Source organism: Eschrichtius robustus, chromosome 1, assembly GCF_028021215.1.
Source record: "Eschrichtius robustus isolate mEscRob2 chromosome 1, mEscRob2.pri, whole genome shotgun sequence".
NCBI classification, from domain to species: domain Eukaryota; kingdom Metazoa; phylum Chordata; class Mammalia; order Artiodactyla; family Eschrichtiidae; genus Eschrichtius; species Eschrichtius robustus.
The window spans coordinates 8,517,062-8,535,542 of NC_090824.1; the positions used below are offsets into that span (position 1 = coordinate 8,517,062).

Consider the following 18,481-nt stretch of genomic DNA (forward strand, 5'->3'; position numbering starts at 1 on the left):
GCACCTGCCTTGCTATCCTGGGAAAGCTAGGGAAAAGGAATGGAATTTAGGTTTGCCATTTTATACACAACATGATCTCCCCAAGGCTACCTATACTGCTACATCATGAACTAAAATTTGAATCTGAGACCAGCTGCAGAAATGTCATAGAAATAAGACTAAACTTCAGTGTCTACAATCAATTTTATTTTAATATAATCTAAACACATACCATTTAGAAAATACCAAGAAAAATTTATGTACAAGAGTTGATGCTATTGCATTTGGATAAAGCTGGCAAGTTCTTGCTACTAGCATAGCCCAGGAAACACCACCGAGGAAACCTAATATATTGGAATAGATGTTGTGGCCTGTTGATAAGGGAAAAGCAAAAAGAAAAGTTAGTGTTGAACAAAAGCTTAAACATTTTTAATAAGCTAGCCAACAAATTCTGAACTCACGTTTGGCCCACAGTTTGATAGCTCTCAGGGTTAACCTGAAGTTGTCAATGTTTGGTACTAGATGTAAAATTTCATCGGTCACCCTGCAACCTGATTAATAGGAGTAAAAAAAAAAAAAAAAACAAAAACAGAACATTAAATCATCAAAAGTTTAATGATAGTATTTCTTTTAAATTTTGAGACTAACATCAAATTAAATAAAAATTTACTTTGTAAAATCAGTAATGTTAATAAACAGGCAAATAAAAAATATAAAACTTTTATCTCCTATCACAAACACTACCCTAAAACCAAATAATCTGAACTGTAATCTGCTTTATTTCAAACTTTCAACCCATAATTAAAATGTCTTCCAGTTCAGAGATAGTGAATAGGGCTTGATCCATTTAAGTTTCCAAGAATTGTTCTTCAAGAGCATATTAACAAAACAATGCTAAAATAAGTGCTCTAATGTAACCCTTTTAAAAGCACAACAGTTGAAAATGTTACAAAGGTTATCAGGATCAAAATTAATAAGAGTTACGAGGTGAAACCTGAACCACTAGCAATAGAGTACAAACATCAGACAGTATTTAAACATCCCAGGAAGAAATAATAATGCAAGATGCCAATGATGTAACAAATTACTAAATGCTCCACTGCAGTCTAACTATTAAGTAAAAAGTTCATTTTATTTGACTCACTATGGATAAACAATACCGCCATTAAAAGCTTCGTTATGAAGCTTGAGTTAAAAACTATTTCAAATTTGACCAAAACTGCTACTATGCAAAAGGAAGTAAGTTTTTACATACCGTTAAGACTTCTTATGCATCTTATATCTAAATTTTTAAGCAGACTGTCATCTCTTAAGTCCAAGTCTTCTGGAATAGTCTGCAGTGCTAATCTTGCAAACAAAATATCAATCTAAAACAAAAACAAAACAAAACATTCCATGTCTGCCTATTTTTAAGGCATTTCTTTAAAAAAGAAAGCACTTAATACTCCTTAAAACCAGGATCTTCTCATCAACTGTTAACATGACAACCCCTCCAAAAGTTCAAACAAAGTTCTTATCACAGGTATTTTAACCAGATGTTAAAACATGGTAACACTAAACAGAACTTGTATAAATAGCTACTTGTCATTTTAATCATACTAAGTTTAATTTACTAAGTTTGCTAAATGCAGATATACTGGATTACTTAAAACTGTTTAGTTCTCCACCTATATGAACTGTGAATTAATCATATCCTAAAAGGTGCCCAAATATAAGGCCAATATGGTTATATGTAGCCCAAATACACCTGTCAGTAAAAAGGGAACTTCTTATATTTAAGAACTTATGTATCTATAATATTCCAGTCTGTTTCTCCAACTTAGCTTTGACTAAATAAAAACAAAACAAAAACTGGCTAATTTTGAAGACTCATAGAATGCAACTGACAAAATTGTTTTCTTCCTTTTTTTCAAGGAAAGGTTGGGGGCAAAAGAAATTTGGCACAGATTTGGTAATTATTCCTCAGGGTATGATTTCATGGTTCCAAACTTTGAATGCTGCTAGAGAAACAAGCCTTTTATAAGATCACTTTAAAAATCAGTATTTTATATTTGCAAACGAAGCAACTGACAAAGGATTAATAAAATATAAATAAAATATACAAGCAGCTCATGCAGCTCAATACCAAAAAAACTGTACAGCTACATGTAAAAGAATGAAATTAGAACACTCCCTAACACCATACACAAAAATAAACTCAAAGTGGATTAAAGACCTAAATGTAAGGCCAGAAACTATCAACCTCTTAGAGGAAAACATAGGCAGAACACTCTATGACATAAATCACAGCAAGATCCTTTTTGACCCACCTCCTAGAGAAATGGAAATAAAAACAAAAGGGACCTAATGAGACATAAAAGCTTTTGCACAGCAAAGGAAACCATAAATAAGACGAAAAGACAACCCTCAGAATGGGAGAAAATATTTGCAAATGAAGCAACTGACAAAGGATTAATCTCCAGAATATACAAGCAGCTAGCTCATGCAGCTCAATATCAAAAAAACAAACAACCCAATCCAAAAATGGGCAGAAGACCTAAACAGACATTTCTCCAAAGAAGATATACAGATCACTAATCATTAGAGAAATGCAAATCAAAACTACAATGAGAAATCATCTCACACTGGTCAGAATGGCCATCATCAAAAAATCTACAAACAATAAATGCTGGAGAGGGTGTGGAGAAAAGGGAACCCTCTTGCACTGTTGGTGGCAATGTAAATTGATACAGCCACTATGGAGAACAGTATGGAGGTTCCTTAAAAAACTAAAAATAGAACTACCATACGACCCAGCAATCCCACTACTGGGCATATACCCTGAGAAAACCATAATTCAAAAAGAGTCATGTACCACAATGTTCCCTGCAGCACTATTTACAATAGCCAGGACATGGAAGCAACCTAAGTGTCCATCAACGGATGAATGGATAAAGAAGATATGGCACATATGTACAATGGAATATTACTCAGCCATAAAAAGAAATGAAATTCAGTTATTTGTAGCAAGGTGGATGGACCTAGAGTCTGTCATACAGAGTGAAGTAAGTCAGAAAAAGAAAAACACCATATGCTAACACATATATATGGAAAAAAACAAAAAGGTTCTGAAGAACCTAGGGGCAGGACAGGAACAAAGACACAGACGTAGAGAATGGACTTGAGGACACCTGGAGGGAGAAGGGTAAGCTGAGACGAAGTGAAAGAGTGGCATGGACATATATACACTACCAAATGTAAAACAGGTATCTAGTGGGAAGGAGCCGCATAGCACAGGGAGATCAGCTGGGTGCTTTGTGACCACCTAGAGGGGTGGGGTAGGGAGGGTGAGAGGGAGACACAAGAGGGAGGAGATACCTGGATATATGTATATGTATAGCTGATTCACTGTGTTATACAGCAGAAACTAACACACCATTGTAAAGCAATTATACTCCAATAAAGATGTTAAAAAAAAATCAGTATTTTAAGAGCTTGCTGTGAAAAATCATTTAAACATGCACCTACGAGATAGGAAAAAACTGTACATTTACACAAATAAGTACCTGTGGTACAGCCTAAATTTTCCAATGATACACATTCCAAAATCCAGTATCTCCCCCAATTTAGACAGAAATAAAGACTATATGCTCACAGGAAAAAAAAAAAAAAGGTAACTCAAAAAGCAACTCAGTAATAACAAGCACATTAAATATTTCTAGTAACCATTTGACTTTTATCTCCATCTTGAAAAGTTTACACAATTGAGTTGGTTCTCCACCCCAAAAAATCTCCCCTTTGTTGGTAATGTTCTTTTTGGGAAAACAAGGCATCACCTACATTATGGTTGTTTTATATGTATTTAAACACTGAGTAAATCAAAGCTGCCTGAACTTGATAATCCTTTACTAAATCTAACATCTTATGTCTACTTATTAAGATTAGTCATATTTCATAGAAGATAGAGTTGGGCACCTTATGCAGCAATTATAGAAACCACTTTTTTTTACAGAACAATGAAGTATTATTCTTCCATTTCTGAAATTTTATAACCGCCATTATTACTATGAGTGACTTTCCAGTACCAGTATGCATGGCAGAAGTAACATAAATAACTAAAGTTGCTTCAGGGTCAGCTTTGTTGCAACTACTTTCATTACACACATTGAAAACATCAAAGAGAACTGCACATCATCTCAAGAATCTGAGCTCAGAGCTTCCCTGGTGGCACAGTGGTTAAGAATCCGCCTGCCAAAAAAAAAAGAATCCGCCTGCCAATGCAGGGGACACGGGTTCAAGCCTTCGTCCGGGAAGATCCCACACGCCGTGGAGCAACTAAGCCCATGCGCCACAACTACTGAGCCCGCGTGCTGCAACTACTGAGCCCGTATGCCACAACTACTGAAGCCTGCATGCCTGGAGCCCGTGCTCCGCAACAAGAGAAGCCACCGCACCGCAACGAAGAGTAGCCCCTGCTCGCCGCAACGAGAGAAAGCCCGCGCGCAGCAACAAAGACCCAATGCAGCCAAAAATAAAAACAAATAAATAAATAAATAAATTTATTTAAAAAAAGAATCTGAGCTCATATATCCTTCCCTATCAGAAAATATTTCAGCATACATGACATCAGGTCACAATTTTCTCTCAACTCTTAAATATTTAATTTAAATGAAGCCAAAGTTCTACTTGCAAAAATATAGTTATATTACCTTAATGAGACTAAAAGCATATAAAATCTGCATATGGAAAAACTATCAATTAAACTGTTCTGTAGCAGCCATTTCACAGTCAGTACACTTCTGTCTATATTTTAACTCCTGGTTTCACTAGGCTCTTTTTTAAAAGAGACTACAAAGAGTAGGCTGTCACTTCCATTTCAAAAGAAACTTAATTCGTATTAATATCATACCAACTCACCAATTATAAACCTTTGAAATAAATCAAGTTTTTAACCTACACCTATCAAAATAACACACAGTAAGAACTGTTTATTTGAACCTTACCTCTATCCCATCAAAACACAGTTTGATAACTGGTACAAATGCCTCTTCAACAGCCTGTGGGAAAATTTAAATATCAGTGTCTCTGAAAGTATACATTAGGGCTACACTAGCTTTAGTGCTCTTAAATGAATGCGGTACTGACATTGTTTAAGCATAATTTACCACAACGCCTGACAGAGACTAGGTTCTCAGCAAACAGCTTTAAGACTCGAGAATCCTAAGTCGCACAAGCCTAGGTTCAAATTCTTGATCTCTGCCACTCGGATATGTGATGGTGGCCAAGTTGCTTAATATTTATTTTGTTTGCCTCATTTCCTACTCTGTACATGAGATTACAGATTTATGATTTTACACTACTGTAAAGAATAAAACGCAAGCATACACATTAAGCTTAAAAGGGTCTGGCAAATTGCAAGAGTTCAATAAATTAATGGCTATACCATAAAACTCACTCAATTGACTAAACTGATTTTTATAACTCCTCCCCTTTCACTCTGAACATTTACGCACTCTTAAATCTTTTACTTCTTCCTGTAATTTCAACTTATCATAGAACGAGGTGAAAAAGTCACTTCGATCAACATGTCTTGGTGCAACACACAACGCATCAATATCGGCACCTAAAAAAAAAATTAAGCCCATCAACCACTGGTTATTATTACAAGAAAATTATTTTGCATCTTATCATGGCAGTATTTGATGTTGAAAACCTGTTAACGTTACACTGATGAGCCTCTAAAAATGCACCCCTCTCCTTAAAAAAAAAATTACCAGTCAGTATAAGAAAAACATGACCCTAATTGATGGGAAATATTTTTTCCTGCAGCATTTTCTATTTGTAGTGGCCCAGGTGAACTGGGAGTCAAAGAAAGGTGACTCAGATAGGAACTCTTATGGTAAGAGAGGCAATTATACAAGAATACACCCAACATCTTGGTGTCGTTAGTCATAGGCACGTTCATTAGTGAAACAAAAAAATACAGTTATCATCTATACATTGTGACTGGTGTTTCCAGGCTCCTACCTGCACCTAAATGGGACCTATGCACTTCAAGAAGGACCAATGGCAAGAATCCAGAGGCAGACCATGGTAAGAACAGTTGTTATTAATTTAGTGCTTGATAGGAGGCCAGCACTGAGTACATAGGGAGAGCACAAAAAAGATGATTAAAATCAATAACTGGGATCATAAAAGGAAGAGATCAATATGGAATCTGGTCAACATAATCATTTTCCTAAAAGAGTCAATACCTGAGGCAATAACTCTGAAGGCTATTTATCTGGCATATTCATGAAGGGGGAGAAGGGCATACAGTTCACAGGACACATCAAAAGCAAATGTACTACTTCCGGCACAGAGTAGTGGGAGATGGGGAGAAGGAATAATGCCACAACAGAGAGAACCCGAGACTGGCAGATACTTTTAACAGAGGCTAGTGGCTAATGGTTGAAGAGTACAGCCTCGGACTGCCAGAGTTAGAATCCTAGCTCTGCCAGGAGACGGCTGAGAGCAACTGTTCAAGCTGTATTGCCTTTTTAAGTCTCAAGACTCCTATTTGTTACATAAGAATAAATAAGATTATGAAGACCAAAAGCTTACTAACTATGCTCAGTAAAAAAGAAAGAGTTCAATAATGTTCTCTGCCATGATAACATTCTTATTGTATATTTATTTACACAGGGGAAAAAAACTACAAATGTAACTAAGAAAGTATTATTAGTGATTGTTACTGTGTTGCAGATACACATTTTTTTTGGTTTGTTTTTTCCTTAACTATTTCACGACTATAATACAGATTTTTTTCAAGCTTTAATTCATTTTTCTTCTGATTTCCAGAAGAAGATATCATTATTTTAATATCATTTTCTTCTGATATTCTTCAGGTAGAGGAAATGATATACAGAGCAGCACTGCCCAAAGTAACTCCCCAATGGGAAAAGTGTACTTCATGCGCACTTTCCAGTATGGTAGCCACTAACCATATGTGATTATTTAACAATGAAAATGTGGCTACTACTACTGAGAAACTGAATTTTTTATTTTCCTTAATACTGCATTGGAGGGTACAGGTATGAAAGGTATCATTTTACATCTTTCTTCTTACCAAATTTAGGCTCCCTGAAGTACTCTCTTCCATGCAAACCTAAGCTGTATAATACACTGCAAGTAACTGAGATGGATGTGTCATTATAATTTTTAAAAAATTAAAAAGTATTCCTTCTCAAGATAATTAAAACAATATTTACCTTTTGTATGTACTCCTAATCTATAAGATCCAAATGTAAATATTTTTCCACCAACATTTTCAATTACAGATTGTGGAAGATTCTGTTGAAGCAAACAAAAAATAGTTATTTTGCCAGTGGAGCACAAAGGTAACTATTTCAAATAACACTGTACATTTAAACAAAAAAAAACCAAACCCAAGTAAGATTTCTATGCAAATTTATATAGAGGGTAAACAAACTATAAGCTCTACAAAATACCAGGCCTTCACAGATCAACCTAACTTGAAATTTAAGCAATTTTCAACTTTCAATTAGTGTTAGAATTTTGCCACATTTTTGGAAACTGCTATAAAGACTGTGGTAGAGGAGATCATGTGATTCCACAGAAGCAATGTTAGAATCAGGAATTTTATTCATGATAAGGTGCTGCATAAATCATGAACGTTAGAATATAACAAAAACACATTTTGATTGCTTAAAAGATCATATTCAATGATTATACCAAATATGCCACAGTACATTAGACTATAATTTTACTGCATCAAAAGTGACTTTAAGGCCAATAAGGCTACGTTTAATAGTTTAGTAGGCTTTAGTGGGATGATTTTGAGCAGAACTAAACTTATTGATGATTTCTTAGAGTAGAAACACCAGGAATGAGGAGAAAGGAAAGCACTTAAAAATCATCTTCCTGGGGGCTTCCCTGGTGGCGCAGTGGTTGAGAATCTGCCTGCCAATGCAGGGGACACGGGTTCGAGCCCTGGTCTGGGAAGATCCCACATGCCGCGGAGCAGCTGGGCCCGTGAGCCACAACTACTGAGCCTGCGCGTCCGGAGCCTGTGCCCCGCAACAATAGAGGCCGTGATAGTGAGAGGCATGCGCACCGCAATGAAGAGTGGCCCCCACTCGCCGCAACTGGAGAAAGCCCTCCCACAGAAACAGAGACCCAACACAGCCAAAAATAAACAAATAAGTAAATAAAATTTAAAAAAAAAAAATCATCTTCCTGACCCTGGTACGACTATAAAGTACTATGGAGAATACTTAACCGCCCTTGGTGTTAAGGATAATGTCTGTCCACAAAAAAAAAAACCACAACCAAATCTTAATGTGTGCTAGATCAATGTTTCTCTTCACTTTCTAATTCCTCAGTAAAGTCTTACTCAGTAGGAGAACATAAAAGAGACCACTCTTCCCCACCACCCTCCCAAAGTGACATAAATTGTTACTTCATACACCAACAACCCTAAAAATAAATTGTAAAAGGCTCAGGGGATTCCCTTGTTTTTTAAGGGCACACTTAATCATCACTTATAGAAAACAGGCAATCTAAATGTGTAGTATTACATTTTTTAAAAGTAGACACCACCATCTCTTCCTATGTTTAGATATTTTAAAAACCACTTGTACAGTTGGCTTGGTTATTTAAATTAAGCCAGCAAGATGTGTGCAGAAATATGGCTACAAAGGAAGGTAGAAAGAAACTACCTGAGAACAACGTCCTGTGGACACCTCTAGTAAAACACAAACCTCTCGGATAGGCACCCTCCAGGAGAAGTGTCCAATGCAGTAGGCACTAGCTATGTCTCACTTTCACCTGAAATGCAGCTAGGGTGGCTGAGGAGCAGAATGTTTAATTCTAGTTAATTTAAACTGAAATAGCCAAGTGTGGCTGGTGGCTACTGTATTAGACATTAGTATGTTTATAGCTATTACAGTTGTAACCCAGAAATTAAGATTTCTTAATTAACATCACAGAAGAACTTTTCAATTGCAAATCTTTTTTAAGTCTCAGGATATTAGATGGCAAACAAATCAAACAACTTAAGTAAAATTCATATTTTGTATAAATTTTCCCCCAAATATTATAAATTAATTGTAACTATACATCAAAAACCAGTGGTTCTCAGGACTTCCCTGGTGGTCCAGTGGTTAAGATTCCATGCTTCCACTGTAGGGGGCGCAGGTTCAATCCCTGGTCAGGGAACTAAGATTCCACATGCCACCAAAAAAAAAAATCAGTGGTTTGCTACTGATTTAACTGGAGATATTTTTGGTTGTCACAATCTGGGGAGAGCAGACAGGCAGCATCTAGTTGGAAGGGTGCTGCTTAACATCTTCCAGGACAGTCCCTAAAAAAGAAATATGTGAGGAATTCCCTGGTGGTCCAGTGGTTAGGACTCCACACTTTCACTGCCAAGGACGTGGGTTCAATTCCCTGGTCGGGGAACTTAAGATCCCACAAGCCGCGCAGCGTGGCCAGAAATGAAAGAACTACGTGGTCCCAAAATATCAATAGTGTCAACATCAAGACATCCTATATCAGGTCTTAAAACCAAGCAGCTGAGGAAGAAATTCTCCCTAGAAAAACAGATACAAAAGATCAAACTTGTAAAGCCTAACCCCTAAAGTCCCATTCTCTAACCAATTTACTACCTACAGAGTTAGGCTACAGAGAAAAGGACACAGGCAAATTTGATTAGGAATGAGCATTAATTTCATTAATCCAAACAATTTTTCTTACCCTCAAGAAAACCAGCAGGAAGAAGTGTATCAAGAGTTACCAGTTAGGGCTTCCCTGGTGGCGCAGAGGTTAAGAATCCTCTTGACAACGCAGGGGACACGGGTTCGAGCCCTGGTCCGGGAAGATTCCACATGCCGCGGAGCAACTAAGCCCGTGCGCCACAACTACTGAGCCTGCACTCTAGAGTCCGCAAGCCACAACTGCTGAAGCCTGCACATCTAGAGCCCGTGCTCCACAACAAGAGAAGCCACCGCAATGAGAAGCCCACACACCGCAACGAAGAGTAGCCCCCGCTCGCCGCAACTACAGAAAACCCACACACAGCAACGAAGACCCAACACAGCCAATTAATTAATTAATTAATTTTTAAAAATAGAATTACCGGTTAAAGAAATTAACTAGGCACTCAATTACTGAATCAAAACTATCAATGAGATAGTACTCTTGTTTCACATTAAATAAATCTAAGTTCTGGCCTTACAACAGTTTTCAACTTAAATGTCTAAGAAAAAGCCATTAAAAACAAAGCTGTGTTTCCTATACAAGATTAAAGAATCACTAAGTTCAATAAATGAGTAAAAATACTTAAACCTGGACATCCTTTGCTCAGCTCAAAAAGAAATTCTTTTCAAAATATCATTTTTATCAAAACTCTATCAATGACAAACATGTAGTATACATGGAGTCCCCAGTTTAGAATATTCTGGTTGCTAAAGTTTTAATCAGTTGCTTTGAAATATATATACACTGCTTTAAGAAAACAATATTATAAATTTGACTAAAGCCAGAAGACTTTAACTTACTTTTCTTCTACCTTGATATCTTCTCTCAGGTTTTCTTCTACCTTTGGTTCTCTTACCATCAATTTTTCAGGTGTACTACAGACTAAATACGCATTTTGTACTACCCTGGAAAAATGACCACTATTTACAGAGTTTTTTAAAACTGGCTTCTAAACACAACTTTACAAATACATTTCCAGAGAACAAACATATGGACACCAAGGGGAGAAAGTGGCCGGGGCGGGGCCGGTGAATTGGGAAATTGGGATTGACATACATACACTAATAAGTATAAAATACACAACTAATAAGAACCTCCTGTATAAAAAAATAAATAAAATAAAATTTAAAAAAAACACAAAAAACTACATTTCCTTTACCAGAAGCCTATTCATGGATTCAACAGTTGTATGATTTTCTTTTAAAAAGTTATTAGAGGGCTTCCCTGGTGATGCAGCGGTTGAGAATCCTCCTGCCAATGCAGGGGACATGGGTTCGAGCCCTGGTCTGGGAAGATCCCACGTGCCGCGGAGCAACTGGGCCCGTGAGCCACAACTACTGAGCCTGCGCATCTGGAGGTTGTGCTCCGCAACAAGAGAGGCCACGACAGTGAGAGGCCCGCGCACCGCGATGAAGAGTGGCCCCCGCTCGCCACAACTAGAGAAAGCCCTCGCAGAGAAACGAAGACCCAACACAGCCAAAAATAAATAAATTAATTTTTTTAAAAAAGTTATTAGAAACTCAAAGAATGTTATTATAAAAAACTAAATAGATAATTCAGTTTGAGTCTAACATCTGAAGGCCTAAAAAATGCTCATTGTTGCAGAATTCCTTAAAAGGTAATGAGATTCTCAAATAGTTAATAAACATGTTTAATACATTTTTTTTCCCTAAGTGAAGCAAATGTTTTACTGAAATCAGTTGTCAAACCACAATTTATCCAAATGACAATGTTACATTGTTCTTAAAAGAGTGGGCACAAATATGGCACAGACACAATCCAGCATCTATCAAAACACCATCTGTAAAGAACCTGACTTATTTCGTGCTGTGTGTGAATGTGGTCCAGCATATAAGGTAGACTAAAAACCAGTCAACTTTTTTCTTGATAACATGAAAAACATTTCACTACTTTGCCTCAAAATTAAGCACACTCATCTGTCTGTAACAACCGTGTTTAATACATTTTTAAAGCACCTTTTGAGGGAAACATTATTTCTGTGAAGCGTGTAAGTAATTACTGAGCTTTGAAGTGTTACAACCAAAAGTATTTATAAAATCACTGAATTCAGTTCAGTTTTTCCTGCTTTCAAAATAGCTAGGTACCGGGACTTTCCTGGCGGTCCAGTGGTTAAGACTCTGCCCAATGCAGAGGACTCGAGTTTGATCCCTGGCTGGGGGACTGAGATCCCACATGCTGCGCGGCGTGGCCAAAAAACCCCCCAAAAAACCCCAAAAAAAGCTAGATACCAAATACAAATTCTGCCGTCAACAGTCTAAAACACATTCCACATTCAAGACTCTAAATAGCTATATAAGACAATTGCTGCGTTCAGCTGGCAAATTACTTCCTATACAATTAAGTCACCTTACCTTGATTTCACTGATTTCTCGTATCCACTCTTTTACCAGGTTATTTAATTTTCCCAAAATTAAAATCCTGTTGATAGAGCAAATATCAATCAAGTATCAAGTTGTTTGTTATTCTAGATCACTACTAATTAAAATGAAAAAGCTTTCAATAGATGGCTTCCTAAATCTTAACCAGTTTTTAAGTTATCAGAAAGAAAGTTTATAGTAGTTAGCTATATGTAGGCACTGTTACACTGGGTGAGGCATTCCTCTAGCTGAGCAAGGCATTCCCCTTTCTCCTGACAATGCTATAGTACTATACTAACCAAAAGGATCACAAATCAAAATTAAGGGAACAGAACTTTATATAGACGAAAAGTTCTTTCTACCTATCACTTGTTTGAAACAGACATATATTGGGGAGAATAATTCTAACTTGCTGAGTTCCTCAAAATTAGTTTATTATGTTAATAAAAAATTATAACTTAAAAAAAGATATACATATACACTAATATGTATAAAATGAATAACTAATAAGAACCTGCTGTATAAAAAAATAAATAAAATTCAAAAAAAAAAAAGATATACACACACACACACCCCACACACACTGACCTGCGCTGCAGTTCCTCTTCCTCTTCAAAAACGCCAAAAGGCTTCAGAGTCTCAATTAGTTTCTGGGTAAGCAGGCAGTCAGTCTCCTTGGGGGCTGCTAAGCTGATGGGAGAGGTAATGCCATAGTGCTTCTGTGGCGGCTGTGTTTGCTGTGATCCCTGCGTTGTAACTGGACTGCAAACAGAACTGGATAAAATTACTGTCAAAAAATTTCTACAATTTAAAACTAATCAGCATGACTAGAAAAAAATGCTTTAGTAAAATGCATTTCTAAACATAGTTGGTTCCCTGCCATACCCCAAAAAACTTTCAATACATTTTGTTTGCTTTAAAACAAAAAGTAACACAAAAATTAAGTGATGAAAACATTAGTTCTCCTCCCACTCCAAGGATTTTAACTGTGTCACTATCTAAATATCTAAATAAACTATAAATAAGAATCCAGATCAGGGACTTCCCTGGTGGCGAGGTGGTTAGGAATCCGCCTACCAATGCAGGGGACACAGGTTCGAGCCCTGGTCCGGGAAGATTCCACATGCTGAGAAGCAATTAAGGCCGTGCGCCACAACTACTGAAGCCCACGTGCCTAGAGCCCGTGCTCTGCAACAAGGGAAGCCACGGCAATGAGAGGCCCGTGCACCGCAACGAAGAGTAGCCCCCACTCGCCACAACGAGAGAAAACCCACGTGCGGCAACAAAGACCCAATGCAGACCAAAAAAAAAAATCCAGATCAAAAAAGAATCCAGATAAAATAAATTGCTAGGGAAAATGCAATCTAGGACATAGTGGACTTCTGAGAAATTTTACTTACTCCTTACTTCTTGAAAAGGAGCCAAAATCTATCAAATTGTTACTTCCAAAGAGATGAGGATAGATATAAAAACACTATTCTACCAATACAACAGACTCCCCAAATGGAATTTCACATCTGACTTGCAATGAATAAAACTCATAGATAATGAGGCAAATAACATAAACATAACTTGGAGGGGAAGAACTATATTCACACTAAGCTTGTTACAGAATTTTTGGTGAGAGATTTACACTTCAACAATGACTAGTCAAAAGTTTTTCCGTTTTAAGAGCAATTCCAGATTTTTACAACCAATAGGGTTTTAATATAACTGGTGAAAAGGTATGGCACGCTCTAAAGAAAGGCTTTAGGAAATTAATCGGACTCAATTATTTTTTGGTGAAACCAATTCTTATTTTTTTTCCTCCCTTTTTAAATCGATGGACAGGGACTCTAAAGATAAGCAGCACAATCATTAACTAGAAACTAGCTGGTCAAATAACATGCAGAACCAGGTAAGGACTAAGGAAGACGCTAACATCTGAATCAGTTATCTGCCCCAAATTCTGTTCCTTAAGAAATAATTTATAGACACACACACCTACTTTTTTTCAAGTTCTAAATATATATACATACTTTTAATTAAAGTGCAATAATCTACTAAAGCAATAAGATGCCAGAATCCTATGGCAGGTAAGTCCCATTATGAATTTACTACCTATCCCTGGGTTCTGGTTTATACTATGACTGCAGGACTATGTTTTATATTTTGTCTTCGGATATCAACAGAAAACCTAAGAATGCCAGGAAGCCCATAGTGTTTGTTACTAATTAGTCACTAGGCTGTATAGCATTTAATCAATGCTTCCTAAACTAGTTATACATTGTCTCAATTTTAATTCAGATTTTATAGTAACATTTGCTGAATAAATATGAGTCAGATTTATTATCTTACAGCAATTAACTTATGTCTCATCACTTCCTCCTACTACTTTAAATTGCACAGCTATACACGGCTATGATGTTAATTCAGAGCTGCGGATCCACGTGAGCACCAAGCAACCTCAAAAGACTAAATATCTTAATGTTCTATTTTTCAAATTTATGTAGCATCTCCCATGATGAGAATATACAAATTAACATTAAGTGTAAATGCATTCATAACATCTTGGTTAATACATATTTTCGTCAATCAGCAAATAGTTATCATCAGCTTCCACAAAGCTGACACCAAAAAGGTGGCCCTCAAAACTGCCTAACCATTTCTTCACATCATGCTCTAATAGACTCCAGATTCCAGATAAATTATGTATTAAGTTTAAAAAAATACACTTAACACATATCTTAGTATAATTATATTTTCTTGCATTGTTCATTGCTTCATATGAGTTTCTCCAAGTAAACTATAGCCCTTCATGACCACCCCAGGATTATGAATACTTTTTATAAATGATTTTAACATAAGTAGAGCCAGATATGAAAACAAGTGTAAAATCCTTTCTAGCTAGACTTGGTTCATGCAAGGAGAGCTTTCAAGTATAAATTGAATTCATATTTTCCTACCTTAAAATAATAAACCTCTATTGGATTGTTTTGTTTTGAGCAAACATCTGCATTCTTTTCCTTTCTGAAGGGGCTAAATTCATTACCAGTTGAGTTTGGATGATCACCAAAATGAGTGCCCATTCTCTGTGGGGTTAAGCTTTCTTGCAGATTCCCATTTTTTCTTTCTCAAATATTCAGGTTCTTCATTGTCATACAAAAATCAAAGCTTGGAAGGACCCTTGTCTACTTCAACTGTATTACCAGAATACTGGATATAGACTCAGATTTCTTTCTTTTTTTTTTTTTAAATCAATTTATTTATTTATTTTTGGCTGCACTGGGTCTTTGTTGCTGTGCGTGGGCTTTCTCTAGCTGTGGTAAGCAGGGTCTACTCTTCGTTGTGGTGCACGGGCTTCTCATTGTGGTGGTTTCTCTTGTTGCAGAGCACGGGCTCTAGGCGCACGGGCTTCAGTAGTTGTGGCACAAGGGCTCAGTAGTTGTGGCTCACGGGCTCTAGAGCACAGGCTCAGTAGTTGCGGCGCACGGGCTTAGTTGCTCCACGGCATGTGGGATCTTCCCAGACCAGGGCTCGAACCCGTGTCCCCTGCCCTGGCAGGCGGATTCTTAACCACTGTGCCACCAGGGAAGTCCTAGACTCAGATTTCTAAATTCACACCAAGTTTGTCTACTTTAATTTGGAAAAAAAAAAAAAAAAAATTGATGTCTACATTAGTTTCCACATGAACATTTTGATGGGGAAACAAATCATACTCCGGTTGTAAATGTTTATTTATTCAAAATGTAGTCATATCATATAAAACCACATTTACTTGTCCCATCTAATTCAAAAAAGAACATTATAGGGGGACATTCCTGGTGGTCCAGTGGTTGAGAATCTGTCTTGCAATGCAGGAGACGCCAGTTCGATCCCTGGTGGGGGAACTAAAATCCCACATGCCTCAGGGCAACTAAGCCTGCACACCGCAACTACTGAGCCCACGTGCCACAACTAATAAGCCCACATGCCACAACTACAGAGAAGCCCGTGAGCTGCAAGGAAAGATCCCGCCTGCCACAACTTAAAAAAAAAAAAAAAAAAAAGAGAGAGAACATATGTATCACATATCTCTGTATGTATACATATCTAAAACAAGTTACATACAGAACATATACTAACTCAAAAACACATATGAAAAGAAATATAAGTAAATCACAACCAAATAAAAGAAACAAATACATGTTTTGAAAGGTACAAGATACCTGTGTCTCCAATAGAAATGGCTTAATCTTACGCTAAGTGGCTAGACTAGGAATTCTAGGCTGCCAGATGCTCTGAATGTCCAAAATGAAGAAATATTAGCTATGATTGAGCTTTAAATGGAAGAATTCAAAATTTTCCATTTAATTTTTAATATCAGAAATTAAGTAGAGTGATAAAACAAGTTAAGGATCTTTTTGCTGCTGTTCTGTTTCTAACAAAACAAATATACACACTCCAATATTGGGTAATGTGAAGGATTCTGCTTTACAGACTTTCTCCTGGAACTATACACCAGAGAGCTAGCTATCAATCCCAAGAATGCAAAGCTCTCCCTCAAATTCTTGAACACATGAGACACCTGCCCATGCCCGTCACTTTCTAGAGACATTTTTACCAGTATTTAGTTTTCTTCAGACATTATTTTAAAAATAACTTCTACAATTATATAAAACAATGAGGAAAAAAAAAAAACTAGATACGGAGCCACAGTATTTGTGATCCACTGAAATTTCTTTCTGGTTTTCAATTTAAATATCAAGAACAGTTGTGCTTTCCCTGAGTAACTGGCTCATTTTCATCTCATGAACATAGCTGTACTTACCTTTAGGCTACTGCCTGAATTCTTAGAGCAAAACTGGTGGCCATCCAGCAAGTTCTCTACAAAAATCCAAAAATCACTGTACTTCTGTTAGAACTGTTTTAGTACCCTAATTTCTTGCTGTTTTATATCTCTATCCTTATTCTCCCTTGTCAACCACCTTTAATGCAAATACCGTGCTACTTTTAAAATGTGACTAAAGCATTTTTAAAAGTCTCAATCCTTTCTGGGTCAGAGCAAGATATAAATACCTATACATACAGTACATATACGAATCTTGCCCCCCTCAAAATTATAAAAGACAGCCAAACACTCCTCCCCCCACCCCACTTTTTTGGGAGTCAGGAGGGAGAAGCGAAGAGGGCACAATACTAAATATTTTCAGAATTCTTCTCTCTCTTAGAACATAGGGCATTTTCTTTATAATATTTAAAATAATTTTCATCAAGGCAAAGCTTACCCAGGACATATACCCACCTTCCCTTTTTTATTATTATTATTTTTAATTTCAACGACATTCTATGTAACAATTCCATTCCAACTACACTTGTTCTGCCTCTTGGCATCTTGGTCCCACTCTTTCTACTCCCCTGCTATGCCAGACTACCATTCACAGTGCTACCAAGTGTTACCTTCCTAACACACAGCTTCCTTAAAAACCCACATGACTTCTGGTAATGGCATTCAAAACTCTGTCCACAAAAACTGCTCTCAACCCGGAAGCAATCTGAAAAGAGACAAAGCAGGCCTGATTTCATTTCTGCTAGTTATACCACTCTGGTTTCACTTCTGCCACTAGTTATGTGATTCTTGTTAAGTTGTAACTCTATGGATTTACCTTAGAATTTATTATATCTCTTCTCTACTTTGGATGGCAAACTAGAAATTTAAATACTATAACATGTTTATGACATGAAAGTCCAGTTTCCAAACACGGAAAGTTTTTAAACCAATACTCAAAAGAAATGTCGGTCCATCCTTTCCTCATGCTAGGCTGTCTAAGACCTAACTCTACTTAGGATAAATATTTAGGTACTTAGAAATGGCAACATTTTTGTGAAATTGGCATGACTGTAGGCTGCTTATTTCCGCCAGATACTTACTTCAAAAGTTTAGGCATCCAATTTAACCAATACATGTGCTCTGAAATATCAAGAACCACTTTGATTACAGTAACTATAAAGCTAACTCAAATAGTGCAAGTTCCTATGATTTGTAAACTATATGTGTTTAGTAGCCATACATTCAAATAGTCAAAGTATGATCAATCTTTGGATATATCATATTGACGACCACTTCAGGTCAGTGAGGAAAGTTAAGGAATACTCAAATGAAAGACCTATACTAGTACCTGTTTTCACTAAGTGAATGAAATCCAAAGAGGATTTTCACTTTTACAAAAAAAAGGCAAAAAGCAAAAACACTCTTCGTTTGTTTTGCAAGCGGTTTCAGAGGCAGCGTGCCGCCCGAGTAGCAAGAGCGACACTAACAAGCTTCCTCCCCAGGACATACGTATACTCAGCATCAAGCTACCATAGCCTGGAACTGTGTCTGTGAGCAGCAATGCTTTATCTCAATTTATTCTATGCATCTGTTAGCA

General features: G+C 36.9%; 1 protein-coding gene across 8 annotated transcripts in view; it reads right to left on the bottom strand.

Moving 5' to 3' along the window:
* The window catches only part of PAPOLA (poly(A) polymerase alpha), a 58,978-nt gene that overhangs the window by 31,504 nt on the left and 8,993 nt on the right, over positions 1 to 18,481 (bottom strand). For 6 of the 8 annotated variants that reach the window (XM_068540837.1, XM_068540821.1, XM_068540790.1 and 3 more), the window contains exons 2-9: positions 12,684 to 12,869; positions 12,090 to 12,156; positions 7,209 to 7,290; positions 5,472 to 5,581; positions 4,962 to 5,015; positions 1,235 to 1,346; positions 441 to 530; positions 212 to 350 (exon numbers count right to left, since the gene is read on the bottom strand). In XM_068540837.1, the coding sequence (XP_068396938.1) occupies positions 212 to 350; positions 441 to 530; positions 1,235 to 1,346; positions 4,962 to 5,015; positions 5,472 to 5,581; positions 7,209 to 7,290; positions 12,090 to 12,156; positions 12,684 to 12,869 (840 nt within the window). The remainder of the gene's footprint in view (positions 1 to 211; positions 351 to 440; positions 531 to 1,234; positions 1,347 to 4,961; positions 5,016 to 5,471; positions 5,582 to 7,208; positions 7,291 to 12,089; positions 12,157 to 12,683; positions 12,870 to 18,481) is intronic. The other 2 variants (XM_068540800.1, XM_068540846.1) reach the window with 2 other exon arrangements.